Source organism: Bicyclus anynana, chromosome 4, assembly GCF_947172395.1.
Source record: "Bicyclus anynana chromosome 4, ilBicAnyn1.1, whole genome shotgun sequence".
In the NCBI taxonomy this organism is placed as follows: domain Eukaryota; kingdom Metazoa; phylum Arthropoda; class Insecta; order Lepidoptera; family Nymphalidae; genus Bicyclus; species Bicyclus anynana.
The window spans coordinates 16,273,400-16,296,642 of record NC_069086.1 but is presented as its reverse complement, the minus strand read 5'-3'; the positions used below and the strand labels follow the sequence as shown (position 1 = coordinate 16,296,642).

Here is a 23,243-nt window from a genome sequence, read left to right as displayed (position 1 = left end):
TTCTATATAGGGCTACCATCTTTTCGGAATAATCCAGGAGTAGTCTTCACTTGTGACTGATGGTCGCTGGCAGATTTAGCCTCAGAAAGCGATGCAATAATATTTTGTAAATAAAAATTTCGTGTCCGCGATGAATTCCTAAATGAATGAACGAAATTTGACACGAATGAAGTTCTGCTATGTCACATAGCTACTTCTATGCTGATCTACTTATAGAATGAACGCAAATAAGATCGCGGGACAGTATTAGTTAATACTACATTAAACAATTTAACATTTTTGTAATACAAAGTGTTAAATAGTTACCAAATATCATAAATTGTCAGCCAAAAGTAGGAAACCGTCAATACTATGCCTCAAATCGACTCTTAAACTTAAAACTTTATTTCTATGATCAAATCTAAACAGATGTTAATAGTTTAATTTTTTTAGTAATTTAAACCGCTCTGGAATATTTTTACTTCTTGAGTTATTTTTTTCTTGAAAAAAATCTAACGACCCTACACTGAAAACAAAAAAACCTTTACTTAACTTTTTCTAAATATACAGCTAAATAGAAGATTGCGAAAAATAAATTATAAATAACACATAGAAATAAATGTCCTAAAGTGTTAAATTTTATTTATGGACACCCTAATCTTAACTACCAACTATCATGCGCTTACCGCTTCAATTACACTTTGTTACACTTAGATCACTGTGAAAACAATTTACTTCTGTATTTTATACAAATATGGAATATTTTTTATTACCTACCTGAATTTTATGACCTCATCTATATCATATGTTATGGAGCCATAAATTTTTTACAGCCTTCATCCTGTCAGAGAAGGGTGTGAACCTCAATACTACAAAATAAATCCTAACATGTAATGAGTTTCATTAAGAAACTTAATAAGAAATATGTCAGTTTGGAGCGATATAATATAGACAGTGAATCGAATGTATCTAATATTACAATAATGATATTTTACTCAGGGATCAAAGCAATTGAATTTAAAATTTAATAAATTCTGTATATAAAGTAATAAAGGGACAGTCTAGTAAGTACATGCAAATGTAAAGCAATAACCATGCTTTGGAGACTGTATCAAGGTATAAGTTGGGTGTCATTATCATTAACTTCAGCTAGTGATAGTTATGTGATAGCCCAGTAGATATGACCCCTACCATTAAATTAGGTTTGGATTAGGTCCGGGGCATGCATTTCTTTATTTGTCCTTTTTCAAAACACTATTAATTATTTATAAAATCTCCAGAGTAAGGATTGTCCTCACAATATGCACCATCTCAAGCATCACTGCCTTCTGTATCAGACTTTTGATCCAACAGTTAAGTGAAAGCTTCTTAAGATGTTGGTTGAAGCTTTTTGCTATAAGACCATTAATTTAAACAACTATCGGAACAATAATAATATCGGAACAACATTCCACATGGCAGTAATCTCGTGAGCAAGGTAGCTATACTGCAGCCTTTCATGATGAGTACTGTTTACCAACAAAGAAATTATAAATGAAGGTAGAAAACGCATATTTTATAAACAAACAGTACATGATTTAAAATAAATAAGTTATGAAATGATATGCGTTTTCTACCTTCATTTATAATTTCTTTGTTGGTAAACAGTACTCATCAAGAAAGGCTATAGTATGGTTTAATAATTAATTATTATTAGTTGTAGAGTCAAATACTGTCCACTTAATCCACATTGGAGACAGTTAGATGCATCAGAATTCAGAAGAGATTTTGTATGTATGAGATAATGATAAAACATTTCTAAGTAACAACATACATAACTGGTAATAATTGTAGTTAAGGTGCATTATAAAAAATAGTTTCTATTATTTATCTACTACTTAAGTATTGCATAGTTAATGCAAATTATTAACACCAATTACTACTTTCTTAATGACCATAATTACAGAATATGACATAACAAGTAGTGACCTTATATAAAAAAAAAGCAGCTAAGTTCCAGAAATTAAATATTATAAGATTTATTAATACACAGTAATATAAAACAGTAAAGGAGAGTTGGCAGACCTCAGAAGCGCTGGGACAGACGACATTGCTCAAGTGGCTGGTGGGGATTGGATGAGGTCAGGACGGGACAGACGAAAGTGGAAACTGCTGGAGGAGGCCTATACCCAATACAATGGGATTTATGCAAATGTAATATAAAAAGAAAAAAAAATCTATTAAAAAAAAAAAAAAAAAAAATTGTATTACTAATTTGTATGAAATAAATAAAGACTTTATTATTATTATTATTATTATTACAGTAATATAAGTTAATTTTTTTTTTCTATTTAGAAAAAGATAACTACCTACAACTAAAAATAAAGTATGAAAAATATTTATACATTAGAATGATAACAAGATATTCGATAAATTCCCTAAATTGAAATTTTTCTAGCTTTTTAAGGTTCTGTACCTAAAAAGCTAAAAACTGTCATAACTGTCAAGAGCCTTTATTTTGGGCATGTGTGGAGAAATCAAATTGTAATTTAAACTGTTTTAAATATTAAAGTCTATGGTATCATGAAGTTGTAAAATAATCTAACTTCTAAGTACATAAAATAAAAGATATGGCCGTTTATTCAGCAAAGAAACCCATATTTTGACACTCAAGGGAATCAAAAGTTATAGTGAAGGTACTTCCCAATGACCTTAATCTGTGAAATTTGGCAATTAACATTGTTATAGACAAGTACAAGAAAAGATCTCAATATTGTACATATCTGGGGTTCTGAAATTCAGGAAAAGCTCAATACAAATTGCACTATTCTATTCCTGAACCATTTATCCTACGTATGAAACCTTCGGTGGCTGAGTCTGAATCACACTTATTTGATTTTTTTTATTATAATATTTTTTTGTAAATCACAGAATATATTCTGCACATTAGAATATATGATATGATTTACAAAAAAAAAATATTTTAAAATCAATTAGATGTTGTCATGATAAAATAACCAATTAACCTTTGATATATAGGTATTATAACAATGAACTTAGGAAAAACTAATTGACCCACTCTATGTCAATTTCATTCTTTAAAAATGTTCCGGCTTCTCCGTAACCCTGTTCGCAATTACACACACATCCAACAAATACAAAAGAAATAATAAGAACAAGAAACCATGTGAATTTCAAATAGCAACTTCTGTGGCACTAACATGCGAGCAAATTATAAGAAATAGAGAAAATATTGTCAATGGGAGTTGTCTTTCACCCCTCAATGTAAATGATAATGGTATTTGCAGTTGCACCTCTATTGATTGAAGTTTATTTATCTCTTTACAAGATTATCTTGTTGGTTGCACGTTCATGCTACAGGATAAATATAAAAACTGTTGAGTTTCTTGCCGGTATCTTCTCAGCAGAACCTGCCTTCCGAACCGGTGGTAGAATCTTTACAAATAGTCAACTGACGTGTCAAAAGTGCTTGTAAACTGAGCCTACTTGAAATAAACGATTTTTGATTTGATTTGAAACATTATTACAACCTTCAAGTCTTATACTAAACTATCCCTGCCAAATATGAATTTAAATAACATATACCTCATCCAAAACTTAGTGTTTTTTAATAAAATCACAAGAATACACAAGCTTAAACCATGAACAATAACCTTTAATTGAATTCATTATTCTTATAATGAAGAAAATTGTGGCTTAAGTAACTAGCTGTGATTTAAGTAAGTTAGGATGTTATTAATAATAATAATAATAATAATAATAATAATTTATTTTATTTCAGAATTACAAATCCATATATTGTTAGTATATTAGTAGGTGACATTTTCATCTTACTTATTAAATTAAATTAGTACAGTTAGTATTGCTTAACCAACAAAACAAACCACAAATCTTTATTTTTTGACGTATCAAACCTATATTTAATCCATAAAAGTAGTCAGGACCGTGGCGGTATAGGTACGTTATAAAAAATATTAAAAAATTACACAATTGTTTTTTTGCATTGGTATTCCACTTGGTTACAAAAAGCCTACAATGTAGGGGGTGCATAACACCCGGGCAATAGAATTGGGGGGCTGGCAGTAAATACTTGTTAACATTTTTGTTACCTACCTATTCAACTTTGACCATACGCTTATTAGAGGGTGCAAGGCTAATGATTACACCCAGGCACTACATATGTTGCAGATGGCTCTGGAAAATCTGGATTTTGGAATGTGCTTGCATGAAAAGATGCATATATTCTCTCTCAACTTGAAAATACACAAATTCTAAGCACAATATATACTTAATTAAATATATCAGAATGTTTAAGCACTATGTACCTCAGTCTTGGTATAAACTTTATTTTCATTTTAGGAATTAAAATGTACTTAAATTAACACAGCAACCAACCAATAAAAGTATTATTTAAAATAAGAATACATGTAAATACATGAATCTTTTTCTCAAAAACTCAAATAAAGATATTCTAAATAGACCTTACTCGAACAAGGTATATTGAAATAACCACAAGGGCATTATTCCAAGATCTAAATCTAAACTCTAGCAAAGTCTTAGCCATTTGCATTTCCATTTTACTTCCAAATATAAACCATAAAACCTTCGCAAAACTCACAACCTATGAGTACCATAATTCATAAATCTTACCTTGAAAACTGGTCTGCCAGTTGTTTTCAAGCCTGCAAGGTATAAATCTGTCCATGGGCTCAGGCCGGACCAACACAGACTGTTTCCGGCTCACTGGACTGCACTGCTGCAGCAACCTTCTCTCATATGATTCACTGAACATTTTCAAAGTCTTTCACACTACCAGGGCAAAACTGTTCTGTTCAAGGGTATTAAATAGAAGAAAATGGACTAGAATATTATCCAGAAGCAGGCTCATTAACCGTTCATGGTATCAAATATGTCTCGCACTGTGTATATTTATTTGTTTTGAAGTTATCCTGTGCAGCGAGAAGACTACTTATCCCCTCGACTGCTGGCTATCATTTGAATGCATCTGACATGAACGATTGAGCAAGTTATCGAAACGTCTACAGTATCTTTAAATCGTGTTATCACCAAATGTTACTATTTAATTTTAGAGAAGCACAAATTAAAGTTAAAATCTAGCGAGTTATGCACAGCAGTTTATAAATTTTTAGTTTATTTTCTAGTAAAATAATACAAAATCGAAACCCTGTTTCTGGCATAAATATAGCAATGTTGCCAGAAAGAAAAAAATATCATATTTTTAAATAAAACGGTCTTGTCAAATTTTTTTTAGTTTTAGTGTAGAGAATTTACCCAAATTCTGGGGTAATTATAATAGGTACGAATTCTCTTGGCCATCTGTATATTTATCACCATAATGCATGAATTATGACGGAGATGGAAATATTTTTTTTTTACAACGATATAGAGTCTATATTAGAAAAAAATTAAGTGTAATTGTTCTGTAAACAACTATACAAAGCCATCCAAATATTGTTTCATATGCATTAAAGGTTGCTTTTATGTACTTAAAGTGCGACCTAAAAGAGTAGAAGAAAATAAAAATGGAACTAATAAATTCGCTGTGTAGCATTAGATTATTAAAATTATAGTGGAAATTCGGATAATTCATAATTACCAGACGAATTACAATAAATATAATTTATTGAGATTAACCTGAACTTATTTTAATTCAATAAATGTAAATCAGCTATATCACATGATGATATTAATTTATTTATATCAGATAATAATATTATTTTCAATAGATATTTAGAATAAAAAAATAATGAATAATGTTAACTATTTTGAAATGTTAACTTTCTGTATTCTCCGTTAAAAAAAAAAAAACAAAAAATACTCGTGAAAGAATTATTTCGATACGTTAATTAATTCCCGAGATATAAAATTTTAAAGTGAGCGCGTGGTGATCAGCTCGCGTTTAAAGCCGTGTCGTCAACAAACAACATTTGCTAGCCCGTTATAGGCAATTTCGTATTTCTGCCTTACCTACTGACGAATTATTGTTAGAATTAAAAAATACTTTTTGTGTTGAAAAGCCCGTTTACCGAGGTAGGCTATAGCTACTTAACATCACGCTACGACTAATAGAAGCAAAGCACCGATCAAAAATGTGGCCAAAACGGGGAAGGTAGTGTTCGGTCGTCGGCCAGTCTTCTTAATATATTAATTCGAAAAGTCATTCTCACGAAATCTCGAAAACCGCTTCACGTAAAAAGATGAAATTTGGCAGGGAGGTAGTCTATAGTTAGTAGGTATCTGCTTAAAATGGATTTTCGATAGGGCTGAATTAAAGAGATCTAGAGGCTCTCACAAGTTTGTATGAAAGTCTTTCATTTATTGTGCTACAAACTTGAAATTTTGCAGGGTTTTTAGTTGATAGATGTCTGTTACAAACCCATTATACGATAGGGCCGGATTAAAGAAGTCTAAAGGCTCTCAGACTTAAAAAGTAAGGTCTTTCATATGAACTTGTGAAAGCCTTTAGACCTCCTTAATCCAGCCCTATCGTAAAATCCATTCATAACAAACGTACACTAACTCTGTTAAACTGTTTACTACCTCCCAGCCAAATTTCAAGTTTGTAGCATTATAAAATCAAGGACTTTCATACAAACTTCTGAGAGCCTCTAGACCTCTTTAATCCAGCCCTATCTCAACTAACTATAGATCTTTGACACCTGTATATTATCTATGTATCTAAGCTAAAGACCCTGCCAAATTTCATCTTTGTATGTCAAGCGGCCTTCGAGATTTCGTGAGAATGACCTTTCGCATTTATATATTAGGAAGACTAGCCGACGACCGAACATTATTTTCCCCGTTTTGGCCACATTTTTAATCGGTGTTTTGTCCCTATTGATTGAAGCGTGATGTTATGTAGCTTATAGCCTTCCTCGATAAATGGGCTTTTCAACACAAAAAAAAAAAACAATTTTAGCCATTAGTTCATAGATGATCTATACTAATATTATAAAGAGGTAAAGTTTGTAAGTTTGTAAGTTTGTCACATTTTTTAAATGGGGTAATCTTCGGAACTACTGGTCCGATTTTAAAAATTCTTTTACCAGTAGAATGATACATTATCGGGGAGTGCTATAGGCTATATTTTATATTGATATCATATATATTAGCCGAGTTATCACAGTTTTTGTCATACAGGTCGGACTGAAAATCCTCTTAAACAGACTTATTCGCATGCGCTGCCTTAACTATTGTGTAAAATTGAAATTAATGTATGGAGACTTTATGTATCTTTAAAAGTTCTACAAAAAAGTCCGCGACACCATATATCTATCTTCTATATATTAGCAGATATAGTACCTTTTGTGTTTTAAAAATTATTAATTTTATATACTTAGGTTTACGTCATTATTTATACAACTAAACTTTAATCCTTATTAAAATAAATTATTTAATAATCACAAGGATATTATGGAGATAAGATTTGCCCTTTACAGTATGTTAATTACTTAAATAGTTTCGGAGATAATACAAAATTTCTAAAAGACGCAGAAATTCCGCTATATGACGCCCGGCGCTTTCATTAACGTAGTTCCCGTTCCCGTGTGAATATGGGGATCAAACATAGCCTATGGCACTCGCAAATAACGTAGCTTTCTATTGGTAAAACAATTTTCCAAATCGGTCCAGTAGATCCAGAGATTACCTCCTACAACCACACGAACTTTACCTCTTTATATTATTAGCATAGAAGTCTCTATTTCTCTTGGTCATACCACCACTCTCGAAGGACTGGACCGATTTTGCTAAGGGTAGGAGTAAGATAGAGAAGTTACAGGGTAGGGTAGGGTACGGGTAGGGAAGCGTAGGGGTAGGGTAGGTTTAGGGCCGGGTTTAGGGTAGTGGTAGGGTAGGGGTAGAGGTAGGGTAATGGTAGGGTAGAGGTACAGGTAGGATAGGGAAGTGGTAGGGTAGGGGTAGGGTAGGAGTGAGATAGGGGTACGGGTGGGATAGGGGTAAGAAAGGGATAGGGTACGGGGAGGGTAGGGGTAGGATGGGGGTATGGTGTAGTAAGGTAGGGGTAGGGTAGGGGTAGGTTTGGGGTAGGGTAGGGGTAGGGTGGGGGTAGGGTAGGGGTAGGGTGGGGGTAGGGGTAGTAGTAAAGTTGACATCGAAATTTACGCGGACGAAGTCGCGGGCGTCCGCTAGTACATTATATATTGAGATAGATACGCAACTCTCATTTCAGTTAAAAAATTTATGTACCGTGATCACTAGATGGCGCATTCTAATTAGATTTATTGGCTACCCATAGATGGCGCTCTCTCTACGAGTACAATCTATATTTTAGTTGTATGACTATTGCTGTTTGTTTTCCTTAATTCTTATATATTATTAATGAAAAAAATTTAACATAAACATAATATTTACAAAATCACCTATTTCACTATATAATACTAATGTACCCAAATATTTGAAATTGCCAAATTTTATAAATATATAGAAATAAGGAAAACAAACTGCAATAATCCTTCAAATATTCAAGGATTTTTAATCAAAGAAAGAAAAGAAGATTCTTATTATTCAACGATTTATTTTTTCTTTTGTGATTATGAGAATATCTTAATGCACTTCAGCAGCCTGATAACATTAGTGCACCAACTATGAATATTGACGTTTATGATTATAAATAACCACTGATAACATCTACACACTGGTCACCTTTAAGAACACGTAAAATTGCTGGCGACATTTTCGCCACGCCGTTTCGCGACACACCGGGCCGCCTTCTGAGCATAGTTCCGATGGTGGTCGAGCATGTTCCATGGTTAATTATTAACTATGCACACCAAATCCACAAGTAATACCCATTATAATCACTTATTTGTACCGATTACATCTTATTTTAATATTTTTCGTTCACCACTGTCACCAAGTTTTAAACAACATGTCACTATAGCAACAACAGAAAAAATTCAAAGACAGCTAAACTGTCATATTTGAAACTATATTTTTTAAAATTTTCATAGTTTGAACAGGAGTGATTTTAATCAAATAATGTGCTTCATGCGTGCCATCTATATTGTGCCTGAGAAAACTTCGCTTAAGTTTTTGTACCGTGAGCGCTGGAAGACAGCACTTCATACAAAATATTTTACGTAAGCGAACTGTGCGGAAGTTTCACCCCCATGCATTAGTTCGTCAGTAGGTAAGGCAGAAGTACGAATTGCCTATAACAGGTGAGCAAATGTTGTGCGATGACGTCACGTACAATATCGCGGCCGTTAGCGGGAGTCGATATTATTTTATGCGAACTTTGAATGCATGTAAAATCATAACTATTTTTTATTTTTAAATAAAACAAAATTTAGTGTATCTGTATATAAAAGCTCTAATGTAACGAAGTTTCAAATGATTGAAGCTGGTGAAACCCATAAAAAAAAAAAAACGTCACGCGTTTCCTTGACATCAAACTTTTTTCATAGTCTGTATTTCAAATTTTAACATCAACAACAATTACGTAAATTAATATAATAAACAATAATTACCATTAAAAAATACTCCATCTTAATATTATTTCTTTAGTTTTTGTGAATTTTGTTATTGACTCGAGAATGTATTCGTTTTTGAATTTTGTATTCGGAACGGCTACGATGTCGTCGTGGTCCGAGCGCTCTACCTGCCTATTATTATAGCTCTCATACAAAAGTTTAAAGTCATCGTCGTTTTAAGCGTGATCAAGTTTCTCGCTTGACATAGACGCGCATTATGGCCATTCTCAAGATCTATAATTTATTAAAGACCATAATATAAATTTTGTGGAAATTAAATAAAATCAATAGCCACACTGTATCATAGAGTATATTTAATGTTTTGTGTTTTTTTAGAAATTCGAAGCCTTAGACTAGAATCCAAAGAGTAAATTAGCTATTGTAGAGTCATTAAAAAAAATGTTTTGGTCTACTCTATGGGTAATTTATACTTGGAGCACAGAAAACAAGCAACGTACAAGCTTGGAGTTTAAATTCTATTCTTTTCTACTCTATTCTTTGTCTTTGCCACAGATTAATAGATACTGGTGTCCACAGAATACTAATACAATACTGCTGGTGTCTGGTCTTTACTCTATGCCCGCCGGCCGCCATTTTGGAAGTTGGGTGATGACAGTTGTTGATAATTCAATTTTCATTATTGTTTATCATTCGATATTCGGCTTATGTTATTAATATTACACTTGATGTAATTATTATTTTCGGTTAAGTACATTTAAATTTTTATAAGTTTTATACGTTTTCAGCGCTTTTACTACAAACTGTCTCATCACAATGGATCAAAGGCGTAAAATAGCCCGCAGTGATGATCGTGAAGATGTACCAATATATTCACGTCTCTTTATAGTTTGCGATCGCAACTTGACTGAAGAACATTTCAGGGATGAGTTTTCTGTATTTGGTTCTATAGAAGACATCCGTATACCTTCTGATCATAATACCGGCAAACCTAGAGGAGTTGTTTTCATAAAGTTTTCGAAAACTTCCGAAGCTGCTAGAGCTTTGGAAGCAATGGGTTCCAAGGTTATGAAGAATTCTAGTCGCCCTCTTAAGGTACTAGTGGCAGCAAACAGGTCAGATATTCAGTCGGACAATGATTATAACAACGACAAATACAGGAGGTTATTTTTACATGTTCCAAAAGTTATGGATGAGGATGAGCTTGCAGATATTTTTAAAAAGTACGGCCACATTGAAGATGTGCTCATACAGAGAGATAGAAACACAAATGAGTCTAAGGGGTTTGCTTACATCAAGTATAGAAAGTTTTCAGAAGCTGCTTTTGCTTATGAAGAATGTGAAAGAAAATTTAGAGCCATCTTTGCTCAACCTAAAGGTGCCAATAGACGTCCAGAAACAACCTTCGAGACTAATATAAACAGTCTAGCCTCATCATCAACCAATCACAATGCTTCACTCATTTCCATGATGAATGTATGCCCTAGAGGTTACACAAAAGTCAATTTCATGTGTAGTCCATACCTAACACAGATGCATATAGAAACATTATTTAACATCGTACCTGGACTAGTTGACTGCCACTACTTTGTAGATTTGATAAAAAATTTTGGCAAAGGGTCAGCACAGTACTCAAACCCCATGTCAGCAGCATATGCTGTTGACAGGTTGCATGAATTTGAATACCCACCAGGCCAAAGGATTTTTGTTAAACCAGCAAACACACAGTTCAATGCTCACGAAAAGAATTTCACTGACATACCAAATGCTGTCAGTAACTTAAAGAATGCTATACAATCAAGTAACAAAGGTTCTTCACCAGACCTTGCCCAATTGGCCTCTGCAATTGCTGAGGCCTCAAAGTTGATTAAGATGGCTACAACTGGAGTTTCCAGTGATAATATCCCAGACAGCAATGACTTGAACTATTGCAGTGTCAAACTGCCACCACCACAACCATTGGCTGACATTGATAGTCCAGTAGCTAAAAGATGCTTCCTGGTTTGCAAACCTCAGCCACCCCCTCTCACTGTATTGAGAGACATCTTTTGCCGTTTTGGGAACCTCATCAATGTTTACACACTACCTAACAAAATAGTAGGTTACGCACGCTATGCTACTGAAGCATCTGCAGATGAGGCTATCCGTGTTTTACACGGTGCAGAAATATGTGGTGTCCGCATGAAGGTATTAGAAGCAGAGGCCGAAGCCCCTTCAAAGAGAATGCGGTATGAATGACGTGGGACAGACAGCACAAATTCTCTTTTGGACTTTAACATAGACCTACAGACATTTTTTGTGACCTTTCAATGTAGATAACAATAAATATTTTACCTACTAACAGACAATATTCTTTATGCACACTATAAAATAACCTACACAAGACTGACAAAATGTTGATATATATTTAATTTGCTGTCCAACAGAGTAGTTTATTTTATAGAGTTCCTAAGTCCTTTACAATATAAATATACTGACAAGTGTACATAGGATCCATGTCATAAAAAACATACATACAGCCGAACATAGAACCTCCTCCTTTTTGGAAGTTGGTTAAAAAAAGACTGACTTGGTTTTAAATTCTCTATTCATCTAAACTTAAAACAAATACATTGTATTGCATACACAGCCTTATTGCTTGATGACAAATAATTGACTATTTGAAATAACCTTAACAATTTTATGACGCTTACAATCTAATTATTTATAGGAAATGCTATTTACCTACACTAAAAATGTTAGTTTAATAGAAATAATTATTGGATCTTATAATTAATTCTTGATAAATCAAGAAATTATTCTGATTCTAAAATAGTTTGGCTGATCAGTGGCAGTAAGTGTTCCCTGTATAAAGGGTGTCTTTCTCCGTGTGTGATTTTTAATATCTTTTCCGCTTGTTGGAACTGACTGAATGCCTCTTGCAGACACATTTTGTACAACAAAATCTTTCCATACTTTAAATGTAGCAAACCCACTAAAGGATGCACATTGCCATAGTAAAATCTGAAAAGAAATTCCAATTTTTATTTATATTGATGGCCTCCGTGGTGGTGATTTATAAGGCGAAGGTCTTGGGTTTGATCCTCGGCTGGGCAAATTGAGGTTTTCCTTATCGGCCCTGGTCTGGCTGATGGGAGGATCGGCTGTGGCTAGCTACCATCTTACCAGCAGACGTACTGCCAAGTGATTTCACATTCTGGTACAAAGTTATGTGGAAACCGAAAAGAGGTGTGAATTTTCATCCTACTATTAACAAGTTATCCTGCTACCATCTTAAATCACTATATATGACTTAGCACCAGGTGAGATTTTAGTCAGGGCCAACTTTTTTTTTCTGGGTTTATCTGCAATCAGTAAGATCTATAAGCAGATGATAACTTCGCTATAAAAAAAAATTACACTTTAAATTGGCTGTTGGAGTATTTGGAACAAAATATGAAGCATTTGCAACTGTACTGTGTGAACATAATAGTCCCAGGACTTGTTACCTTGGATGTAGATTTAAGGGATCACTTTACAATAATGCAGTAACACGCACCTCCTTTGCCCAACAGGTTCTCTGTGTCCACAGTAAACAATTTATGATCAATAATTGCAACATAAAACATGAATAAAATTTACAACTAAACATTATTGCCCAAACGCGACTAACAGCGTGACGGTGTTCACGCTGCCTAACAAACAACTAACGCAAATCATGAAATACCCTCTTATTTATAGCAAAACTGATACCTCCACAGTAACATAAATAATGACTGGTAATACCACCCGTAATCGAGGAACTCGTAAAAAGCAATCTTACCTAAAACATGGTATAAGTTTCTCAGCATAGCCGCGGGCAGTCTCCCACAACTGAACTTGTATCAGAGCATCAAAAGCGTTGTCGAGAGTTTGCGCATACATCACATTGAGGGGGTGCAATACACCTTCTTGCCTTTCAAGACAGTATTTACATATGTCCACATCTGTACGAGCATGTTAAAGAAAATCTTTCTAAACTGGGGCCCTAGCTATGTAGCACGTTGATTCTCTTTTTACGAACGCTGATGCTATGAACGAAAACTAACAAAATGCATAGATAGATAGATCCGATCGACAACTTGATCACCAAATGATAGTTGACAAATTGATAGTGAATGTCATTCGTATATATTTTTAGATTTTCGAAGCGTTAGCTTTTGTAGAAGCTAATCGACGTGCCACATGGCTTCAGGTCTTTTTTCAGGTTAGCTTTTTTTTATAAAAATCTAGCTAGCAGATGTCCCACGATTCCCCGTTGTAGTTCCCGTTTACGTGCAGTGGCATACAATACTTTTTCTACAACCATGATAAAAGAATTAAAAAAACTTGGTAAATAATATAGGAGTATAAATGGTGTCGGGAATGGCCTCCTAGATTTTGTCTTTTTTAAGGAAGCTTGAATTTGTGTAGCCATGGAACTATTTAAAAATAAAAAAACATTGTAGCACAATTTCCCCATGTGGTACATTACCATACGACCTGTAGGAATGAATAGCTTTGTGATATGGTTTGAAGTTTTATATTGAGTACATTAGGAAATGGGTGTAGAAAAAACAATTATAAAAAATTGGTTCAATAAATTCAGAGATATACCCCCTACAACCATTGACCTCTTTTCAAAAAATTTCACTTAAAAACTGGCCAATTTTGCTTTGACGTTTTAGAATCATTGGTAAAAATTATACGTAAAGGCCTTTGGATATAGTAATATTCAATAAAATCCCAAATTTAGAGCAGATTCAACCTTAACGATTGAGTTTAAGGTTTAATTTGCAAATGCGACTACTTGAATTGAGTGCCAAGAAGCTGTGTTTGGCACTCATTAAGTGGGGACTTTTTTGGTTGCTGATTGTGCATTTACTTTTTAATAGGAAATAGATGCCTACAACCACACAAACTTTAACCTCTATAAAATATTAGTATGTATTAATCAAAAAAGGATACACGCTACAGAAGTTTCCTTCATATTCTGTAAATGTAGTTCACTAAATTCCATAGTCTTCACAAACACTTCAACATGTTTTTCTGTATATTCTGTATTACATTCCTCACAACATATGCCTTTGTCTTGCACTTTATTCTCCATTTTATCAATACCATTTGTAATTTTCTCACCATATTCTCCATTTTTGTTTGCTCCTACATTTTCTACTTTTTCTAATCCTATATCATTGTTTATTTCACATTTTTGTACTGAGTCTTTAGCAATGTCATTTGTGTTTTCTCCATTAATAGTAGTAGCTTTTTCGTCACATATTCCATTTTCTATTGTTTTCTCAATTTTTCTTTCAGGTTTCTTGACTAACACTAAGTTTTCTTTCCAAGGTATGTTCACAGGATTATTGCATTTGGAGTTGAGACATTTTGCCGAGTGGACGTATTTTAAGTGGTTTTCATCTAAAAAATGATGTTATTTAGATGCAGAAAATAAGTATTACGAGCTAATCAAACCAGATAGCCATGCGCTTTGCTTGCGAAATAGAAGAATAGCTAAAAGAGGGTTTGAGAATATATTTTATATTATAAACATTGACCTCGTATAATAAAAGGACACACAATCATGTAGAAAATTTCAATTAAAAACTGGCCAATTTTGCTTTGACAGTTTTAGAATTATTGGTAAAGAAAATTATACCCAAAGGCCTTTGTATATAATCTAATATTCAATCAAATCCCAAATTCAGAGCAAATTAAACCCTGAGGATTGAGTTTAAGGTTGAATTTGCAAATGCGACTACTTGAATTGAGTGCTAAGAAGTTGTGTTTGGCACTCATTGAGTGGGGACACTTTTTGGTCGCTGATTGTGCTTCCACTTTTTAATATGAGATCGATGATTATAAATAATGACAGTGTTTTTCGAAACGAGGGTAATTGGTAAGAGTATAGATTTGTTAAATTATTTGTTCGCATTTTGAAATTATACATTACTAGAGGACAATAGCGACTTTGTCCGCCCTTAGATCTCTTTAATTCTGTCGCAAAAAATAAAAGTGGTCACGTATAAGAAACGACCTTCATCCATCTGTTTAACAGATGAAAGGTGTTTTATATCAGATTTAGTATGTTAAACAATATTTTGGGAATTGGATGCTTAAATATTTCCTGGACAAACTATTATTAACCATTAATAACTCTCATTAAATTATTGTTTGGCTAGAAGTTTTTGAAGCAACCTACTCGCAACATATTTTTCAATATTCTAATCTATATATGTATACTAATATTATACCTAAATGCGAAAGTCTATCTGTCTGTTACATTTTCACGGCTAAACGACTGAACCATCAAGATGAATTTTTGGTAAAATGGTAAATGGGACCTTGGAGCAAAACATAGGGTACTTTTTGACCCTAAAATAAAAATATGAGGTGAAATAGAGGCTAAAAGTTTGTATGGAAAGTCCTTCATTTTTAGAGTCACAGTTTTAAAAATTTGTTCATAAATCATAAAAAATATACGAAATATAATGTGATTCAAAAATTTTAAAAATTAAATCCTAAAGTAGGGAAAAAGGAGTTGAAAGTTTACATTGATTTCCGCACGGGGATACGCTAGTTTTGATATAAAACTATTTTTCATCCATTAAGCAGATGGGTGAAGGTCGTTTCTAATACGGATCTTCTATGGCAGTTTTGAAGAACACTGTCAAAGAATAAACTAACAGTAGGTATTGCACATCGAAAGCATTTACCCATGCACCTGTCACACATGCACAAGAAGTAATAGTTCTGCTGCAGCTCCGTCTGACGCTCTATGGGGGTCTTCATCATGTCGATGTAGGATATACGGATCTGTGGACAACAGTCAATATACATTTATTTCAATAAGGCTTCTTTCCAAACGTCAGGTATTTAAGGATATTTTAAGATAATGGTGATAATGATAATTAGTCGAAAAATTAAATTTACGAGAGTTCCAAAGGCGCCTCGGTCCGAAAAGAGCTTATAACAAACTCAGCCAGGTTTTTAATTTTTTAGTTTATCACCATTTAACAATATGTATATATATACTCGTAAGCAGCCAGTCATGTAATACATTTCATTTCCAAGCTATTTTGTCGTTTTATAGTCATTAACAGGACTTTTGTATAGGCTTGCGTTTAATAAAAATTATATAATCGATATTAAATCTAAAAATATTCCAGTATTTGTTTGTCTGTCTGTCTGTCAGTCTGTCCGTGTTTTTTTGTTATTCGGGCATCACGCTGAAACTACTGAATGAATTCAAATGAAACTTGGTACGGTTTAAGACCATGATACGGAGAAGTTTATAGGATACTTTTTATTGCGAAAATAAAGTGGTGAAATAGGGCTTGAAAGTTTACATTGATTTCCACGCGGACGAAGTCGCAGGCGTCCGCTAGTAGCAAATAAATTCTTTAACATCATCATCATCATTAACAGCCGATGAACGTCCACTGCTGGACATAAGCCTCTTGCATGGACTTCCAAATAAAGGTCTCCAGCATCCAGCGGCTCTCTGCAACCCGCTTGATGTCACCGGTCCCCTTAATGGGGTAATAAAGGAAAGGAAAATAAAAAGGAAGCAGTGTGGATTTTCATCCTCCTCCTAACAAGTTAGCACGCTTCCATCTTATATTGCATCATCAGGTGAGATTGTAGTCAAGGGCTAACTTGTAATTTTTTTTTTTGAATAAATTTATTTTCTTTCTTTCTTCTTTCTTTCTTTCTAAAGAATAAAAAAAAATGTTACCTTCTTCCAATCCAAACAAGGCATGTCTTTCGTAACTCGAATGTTGATTGTCTTCCCGTCAAATGTGGCGACGGCGTTGGGGTTGCAGCTGTGGTCGATGATGGAGGAGGCCAAGTAGACGCCGGTGCCTATCGAGTTCATGTCTATGTCCAGTATCGTGAAACTGTTTATAACCATCTGGGGACAGAGATATTTATTATACTATCACAGAATAAAGAATGATCCAGAATGAGTCTCTGCAACGTGGCGACGCCGGTGAAACCCTTATAAAAACAAACGCCACGGGTCTAATTGACATATATTATACAAACATTTTTCGTAATTTGTATTAATAACTAACAACAATTACGTAAATTAATATAATAGTCAATAATTACCAATAAAAAAATACTCCATCTTATTTCTTTAGTTTTTGTTTTTAAAATATTTTCAAACATAAGACGCCATTTTTCTTGAATAATATTCAAAATGACTGATGCGACGCTTCGTGTCGTACTGACTCGAGAATGTATTCGCTTTTTAATTTTGTATTTGGAGCGGCTACGACACGGTCGTGTTGCGTGCCCTCTGTCTTTTATGTTATTCTTTAATCTGTGCCACTAGTAATTACCCAAGACTATACTAAAAATTGTGGTCATAAGACTCCATCATTATTAACAACCTATATTTGGCTCACTGTTGAGCACGAGTCTCCTCTCCTCTCGCTATAGTCCACCACACTGGCCCAATGCGGATTAGCAACTTCACATTCACATTCAAAGTGAATTAAGATAATTTCCAGGCATACAGGTTTCCTCATGATATTTTTCCTTCACTGTTGGAGATTGTGTAACTAAAGCTAATTTGTAAATTCTTGAAGATAAGTTTTACTCACACGACAAAAGGTAACATAAGGAGCGTTTTATACCAAGAATAAAACTCGAAAGGGTTCAATTGGGCTTAATAGGGCATCAAAATTTGTATGGAAAACCCATTGCTTTTATTAAATTTTAATAGCTTTGGTCGTAATGACATCAGCTGGAATTTACCCTAAGCAAAGAAGCGAGCTATAGCTTACAATATATACTTAGTAATTAAAATGTATTGATATTAGATAATAGGTACTTACTCTTCCATACAACCCCATCAACTCAACAGTGTTAGGCATTGAAATGTCTTTTAAGAATTCAAAAAGTACTACACACAGTGAAGTGAAGTGATCCATCCTCTTTTTGTCTGCTTTCAAATCTGTGTAATCTGTAATGGACAATAATATGTGTTTTAAACATAACTTATCATATCAGCCAAAGCACAGAAATCGGAATTAATATAAATCCATTCCACACATTAGTGATTTGGCTGTGACATCATTATCGACATATTCGGCCCACTGCGTGGCGCGAGTGTCCTCTAAGAATAAGAGGGGTTAGGCCAAATAGTGGTCTATTTGGCCTAACCCAAAACGCTGGCCCAATTTGGCAGACTTCACACACATAGAGAATTAAGAAAATTCTCTGGTATGCAGGTTTCCTCACGATGTTTAATTTCTTAAAATGTACACAACTGAAAAGTTGTGCAAACCCCGGACCGGATTCAGACCTACGCCCACCGAATTCGGAGGCAAAGGTCATATCCACTGGGCTATATGTCTACTAAGTGACATAATTATTTGAATCTAAAAGGTCTTCTTGTGAATTTTAAAGCACACAAGGTCCTTATGCCACAAATTCAGGAATGCAAAATTGTTTCTAGTATATGTGCCCAGCAAAATGAAGTTCTGTTTACAATTCCACTTAGTTAAGCAGGTCTTAGGTTATTGCCTAAGGGAAAACAAAATTACTGATATTTTTGTTTTCCCTGCCCTATTTGAAATATAGTAAACATTTTATTCTCAGGTCAGGGTCTTTAAGCAGGTTACAGAGACATTTACCTAGTAGCTACTATTTCACCTACTTCTCTCACACACTAATATTATAAAGACGATAATGTGTGTGGAAGTGTGTTTGTTACATTAACGCTGCAACTACTGAAACTTAACATTTATGCTGAGGATTTGCAACTTTGGCGTCCTACAGTAACATAATATCTTGCAGTAGGATTGGGTGAAAGAAGGTCACACATCACACTAATAACTAAGGCGAAAGTTTGTGTGTGTATATGTTTATTTCTCCTTTACGCTGCGGCTACTGAAGCAGTTTGGCTGGAATTTGGAATGAAACTGTGGATTAACACATAGGCTACTTTTCATCCCGGAAATATCCATGGTTCCATTTGTGAAAAACTGAATTCCACGCAAACGAAGTCACGGGCGTCCGTTAATATAGAATAAAAGCAACAAAGCAAATAGGAATAACAACTTACGAGACATAAGGTCTTTCCACATCCTAAACGAGGTGTCATTATAAAATGCCTTGACAGTGCCGCCATCGCCACGCTGTATGCGATGAATGATCTTCGCCAACATGCGGGCTGCATCAGGGACGACTTTTGGTGCTACTCTCTTCAGATTTGAACATTCCCACTGAAAATTATATCAATACATATAAATAAAATTGAAGTGTTTGCCTGTGATTTCAAAATTACTGTTTTCTCAAGTTATTATATACTCAGAGGCACAATTATCCACCCACTTTAATAATATCATCATCATTATCAACCCATATTCGGCTTACTGCTGAGCTCCAGTCTCAGAAGGCCAATAGTCCACCATGCTAGCCCAAAGCGGATTGGCAGACTACACACCCGCAGAGAATTAAGAAAATCCTCTGGTATGTGATGTTTATCCTTCACTGTTTTGAGACACATGATATTTTATTTCTTAAAATGTACACAACTGATAACCTGGAGGTGCATGCCCCGGCTACACTTTAATATACGCGAGTATTAATTATAATAATATTATAATATTAAAGTGGGCGGATAATTATGCCTCTGAATATAGTTATTTAATATACTAAAACATATACAAGCTTTTTAAAAACTTGTATGTTATATAAGTTTATACGTATTTCTGTTCATATGCTTATCTCTGGAATGGCTAAATTGATTTTACTAGGACTTTTCTTGGAAGATAGAGGAGATTATTAAGGTGGTGCCAAAATCCCAAAATAAACTTTAAGAGCCTGTTTGACATAGCACAACCTTTAAACTGATAACTACAGAAAATCGAACTAACTCTAACGCCTGATGAAATGTGAAATGGCAGAGTGCCATGAATATGTTCCTTTGGTATGTATCTGCTAAGGTTAACTGCTATTTATCAAGTCAAATCAGTCATAAAGATGGATTGATGCACCTTTTGCCTATCATGCATAATTATTTTGTTAGCCCAGTGCAATGAAAGGGGTTACCATGTAATATATTAGCATTCTTAGCCCATATTTAGCCTTTTTCTGGGAATATATAAAAAAGATCCGCTAGGGACAACATTGGTGGGGGATAACAACAAATAAAGAAACACCAATACATGGTATGCTTAGATGCAGAGATCTATCTGAACAACGCACAGCACAAATTGGCTCCTCAGCAACACGCTATTGAGTTCATGTCGTTCACACGTCATTCGGCTGCCTGGGCAACCGACTAACATTCTGGAGTAAGCTCGGTTGGCTGAAGTGATTCCAGTAGGGTCCAGCACCCAATGGACATATATACAATGGGCAATCTTAGTGGCCACATGTGGAAAAGGCTCAGAAAATAAGAAGAACATTGTCAAAAGTAAAGAACTTATAATGGAATTTTAAAACAGAAGATTATTTAATGGAAATTGACAGTGCTTTCAATAGAGATTTCTAAACATAACTATTATATACTCTGCATATCACACTGGTGCTGCACCAAGTAGATCTTTTTCAAATCTGCCCAGAAAAAAGGCTAATGGGAAAATGTCTACATTCTTAGACCAATTTTATGGGCTACTATGAAGATAAAATATGATTACTATGATTCTTAAAAATATTTTAGATTTTTTTTGAATGAACTAACTTAACCATTTATTTAGATAATGATTTTTTATTTTAAATGTATATAGGTACCAACCTTATGATCATTCCAAGCATCCCTTTGGCAAGTTCTCCCACAGTAATGGACAAACTGACAGACTGAACACTTGAGTACTTTGCATCTAGAATCATAAATTAAGTACTATTAAAGTTAATATAATAGTTTTTGGCTGGTACACGCCAGAGCCTTCAGCTGTGGCATGTTACCAACCTACCAGCAAATGATTTAATGCTCTGGTATTATGTTGTGTAGAAACTGAAAGGGGTGTGGAGTTTCCTATACTTAAGTGAAACAGTACTTTTTGAAGTATAAAATTAATTAACTGGTGCCAATTTATTATGATTGACAATTATCAATACAGTTTTGGGTCATAACTAGTTTGTTTCTACTTACTACACCATTAATTCCTGCCACTAAACAGTTTTTCTATGTTTTGGAGAGAAGGGTATGGTTTAAAGTAAAAATACGGTCACTTAACATGTAAGCCTCAAGGTTGCGTGGGGTGGCAATAAGGAGAGCTTATTGTTAGCAATAACGAGAGCATTAGTGCTCCCTTTGGGGTTCCAAGGCGCTGGAATGGTGACCCCACACTGGATAGCACAGTGATGGTCGACACTACACTAGGTAGACTGAGGACATCATGCAGGTTGGAGCCGCTGGAAGCTGGCAACTCTAGACTGTTGTGCTTGAAAGTCCATACAAGAGGCCTATGTTCGGCAGTGGACTTCTAATGTCCGAAAATTATGATGATGATTGCTAATGCAATCTGAGAGGTAATTTTCTGTTATAAATGATAGACAATATCCATTAAACTTCCACTTACTTCACATAATATATATTGTAATTATTTTGAATTATATAAACTTAGCATTAAGAACTTACCACCTAACTCAACTTTACTACCTAACTTAACTTGTTTGTCACACACTTCATAAATTGTTATATTCTTGTTTCACTACTGTGGAAGAAAGTGATTACCACAATACAGGAAATCCTAGTGTGGAGATCACAGACTTATGTAAATTATTTTTATGTGTACTAGTGAATCAATAAATATTATTATTATTAAAAAATAATAAATGAATTACTAACAGACGCCCCACTGTTTCACCTGCATATATCACATTCCTATGGGAATATGAAGGTAGAATACCTGCCAGCCTGTAAGACTCACAAATAATGTAGCTTTCTATTGGTAAAAGTATTTTTAAAATTGGTTCAGTTGATCCAGAGATAACCTCCTACAACCACAAACTCTACTTCTTTGTAATATTAGTCTAAATAGGTGGCATGTAGAAGATAGGTTATATTTTAAAAATCTAGTAAAGACTCTAATGAGATTTGTAGATAATTACTTACTGTTTAAGGCAATTATCACATCGGTTTCCATTTTCCTTAGAAGACAACACATAGGCAAATGGTTCTTCCGTTAAAATAAGATCACCGGCTTTCACCGCTGTGTTGCCTATCTTGAACTTATTTTTCATATTAATTTTATAATTATATTGCTTTATACTGAGGTATAACGGTAATTAACTTCTAGGTTATTTAGTTATTGAAACCTTATGATATAACTCAGGAAGTCTGCTGCGTATTCGCAGATGTGTGGAATGTAAAATTGCTAGCGATCAGCTACGCAAGTAAGCTCAAAATATTGGCTCCAGTCTTAACTAGTTCTACCTGCGAATCTAAAAATATCCATTCAACATTCGGTTACATTATTTATAGGGGAGATGCGCCCACAATCGCGACGACAAACATCACATCACAGTAAAAAACAAACAAAACATATCCTAATTTTAGCGTGCAGCTTTGCCAGATACATTTTTATTTCTTTCAATCTGAAATAGAAAAGCTGAAGCCTGAAGCAGCTGAATTTGTTTTGAAATTTTACAGTCAATGTCACAAATGACATTTGACAACAGCTTTTTTTAATTATTTATGGCAGGGCTGGAATCTAGTTTTCTACAGAAGTTTTAGAGCATAAATATTGAACGAATATTTTTATTTGAATATTATCTAATGATAAAAATGTCGTAACCGAACTAAAATTATAAAAAACTTGCGCGGACTAT

At 34.2% G+C, this 23,243-nt stretch overlaps 3 protein-coding genes across 4 annotated transcripts in view; 1 reads left to right on the top strand and 2 right to left on the bottom strand.

Moving 5' to 3' along the window:
• Positions 1-5,184, bottom strand: part of LOC112053505 (fizzy-related protein homolog) — a 71,948-nt gene extending 66,764 nt beyond the window's left edge. Inside the window, exon 1 of the mRNA XM_024092940.2 lies at positions 4,630-5,184. Coding sequence (XP_023948708.1) covers positions 4,630-4,771 — 142 coding nt within the window. The 5' untranslated portion in view covers positions 4,772-5,184. The remainder of the gene's footprint in view (positions 1-4,629) is intronic.
• Positions 5,185-10,079: 4,895 nt separating this feature from the next.
• On the top strand, positions 10,080-11,793 carry LOC112053502 (RNA-binding protein 45-like). Its single transcript, XM_024092936.2, has one exon. The coding sequence runs from the start codon at positions 10,269-10,271 to the stop codon at positions 11,688-11,690; it is 1,422 nt and encodes a 473-aa protein (XP_023948704.2). The 5' UTR covers positions 10,080-10,268; the 3' UTR covers positions 11,691-11,793.
• Positions 11,794-12,021: 228 nt separating this feature from the next.
• On the bottom strand, positions 12,022-23,076 carry LOC112053501 (histone-lysine N-methyltransferase SMYD3). 2 transcript variants are annotated; one of them, XM_052881370.1, is made up of 10 exons: positions 22,528-23,076; positions 21,205-21,289; positions 19,528-19,687; positions 18,296-18,423; positions 17,188-17,364; positions 16,166-16,265; positions 14,418-14,870; positions 13,255-13,417; positions 12,941-13,011; positions 12,326-12,455 (listed from the first exon to the last, which is right to left on the bottom strand). In XM_052881370.1, the coding sequence occupies exons 1-9, from the start codon at positions 22,653-22,655 to the stop codon at positions 12,954-12,956; spliced, it is 1,452 nt and encodes a 483-aa protein (XP_052737330.1). In that variant the 5' UTR covers positions 22,656-23,076; the 3' UTR covers positions 12,326-12,455; positions 12,941-12,953. The 2 variants fall into 2 exon arrangements, with proteins under 2 accessions (XP_023948703.2, XP_052737330.1); XM_024092935.2 differs by lacking the exon at positions 12,941-13,011 and having other exon boundaries at positions 12,022-12,455; positions 22,528-23,073.
• Between the last annotated feature and the right edge of the window lie 167 nt (positions 23,077-23,243).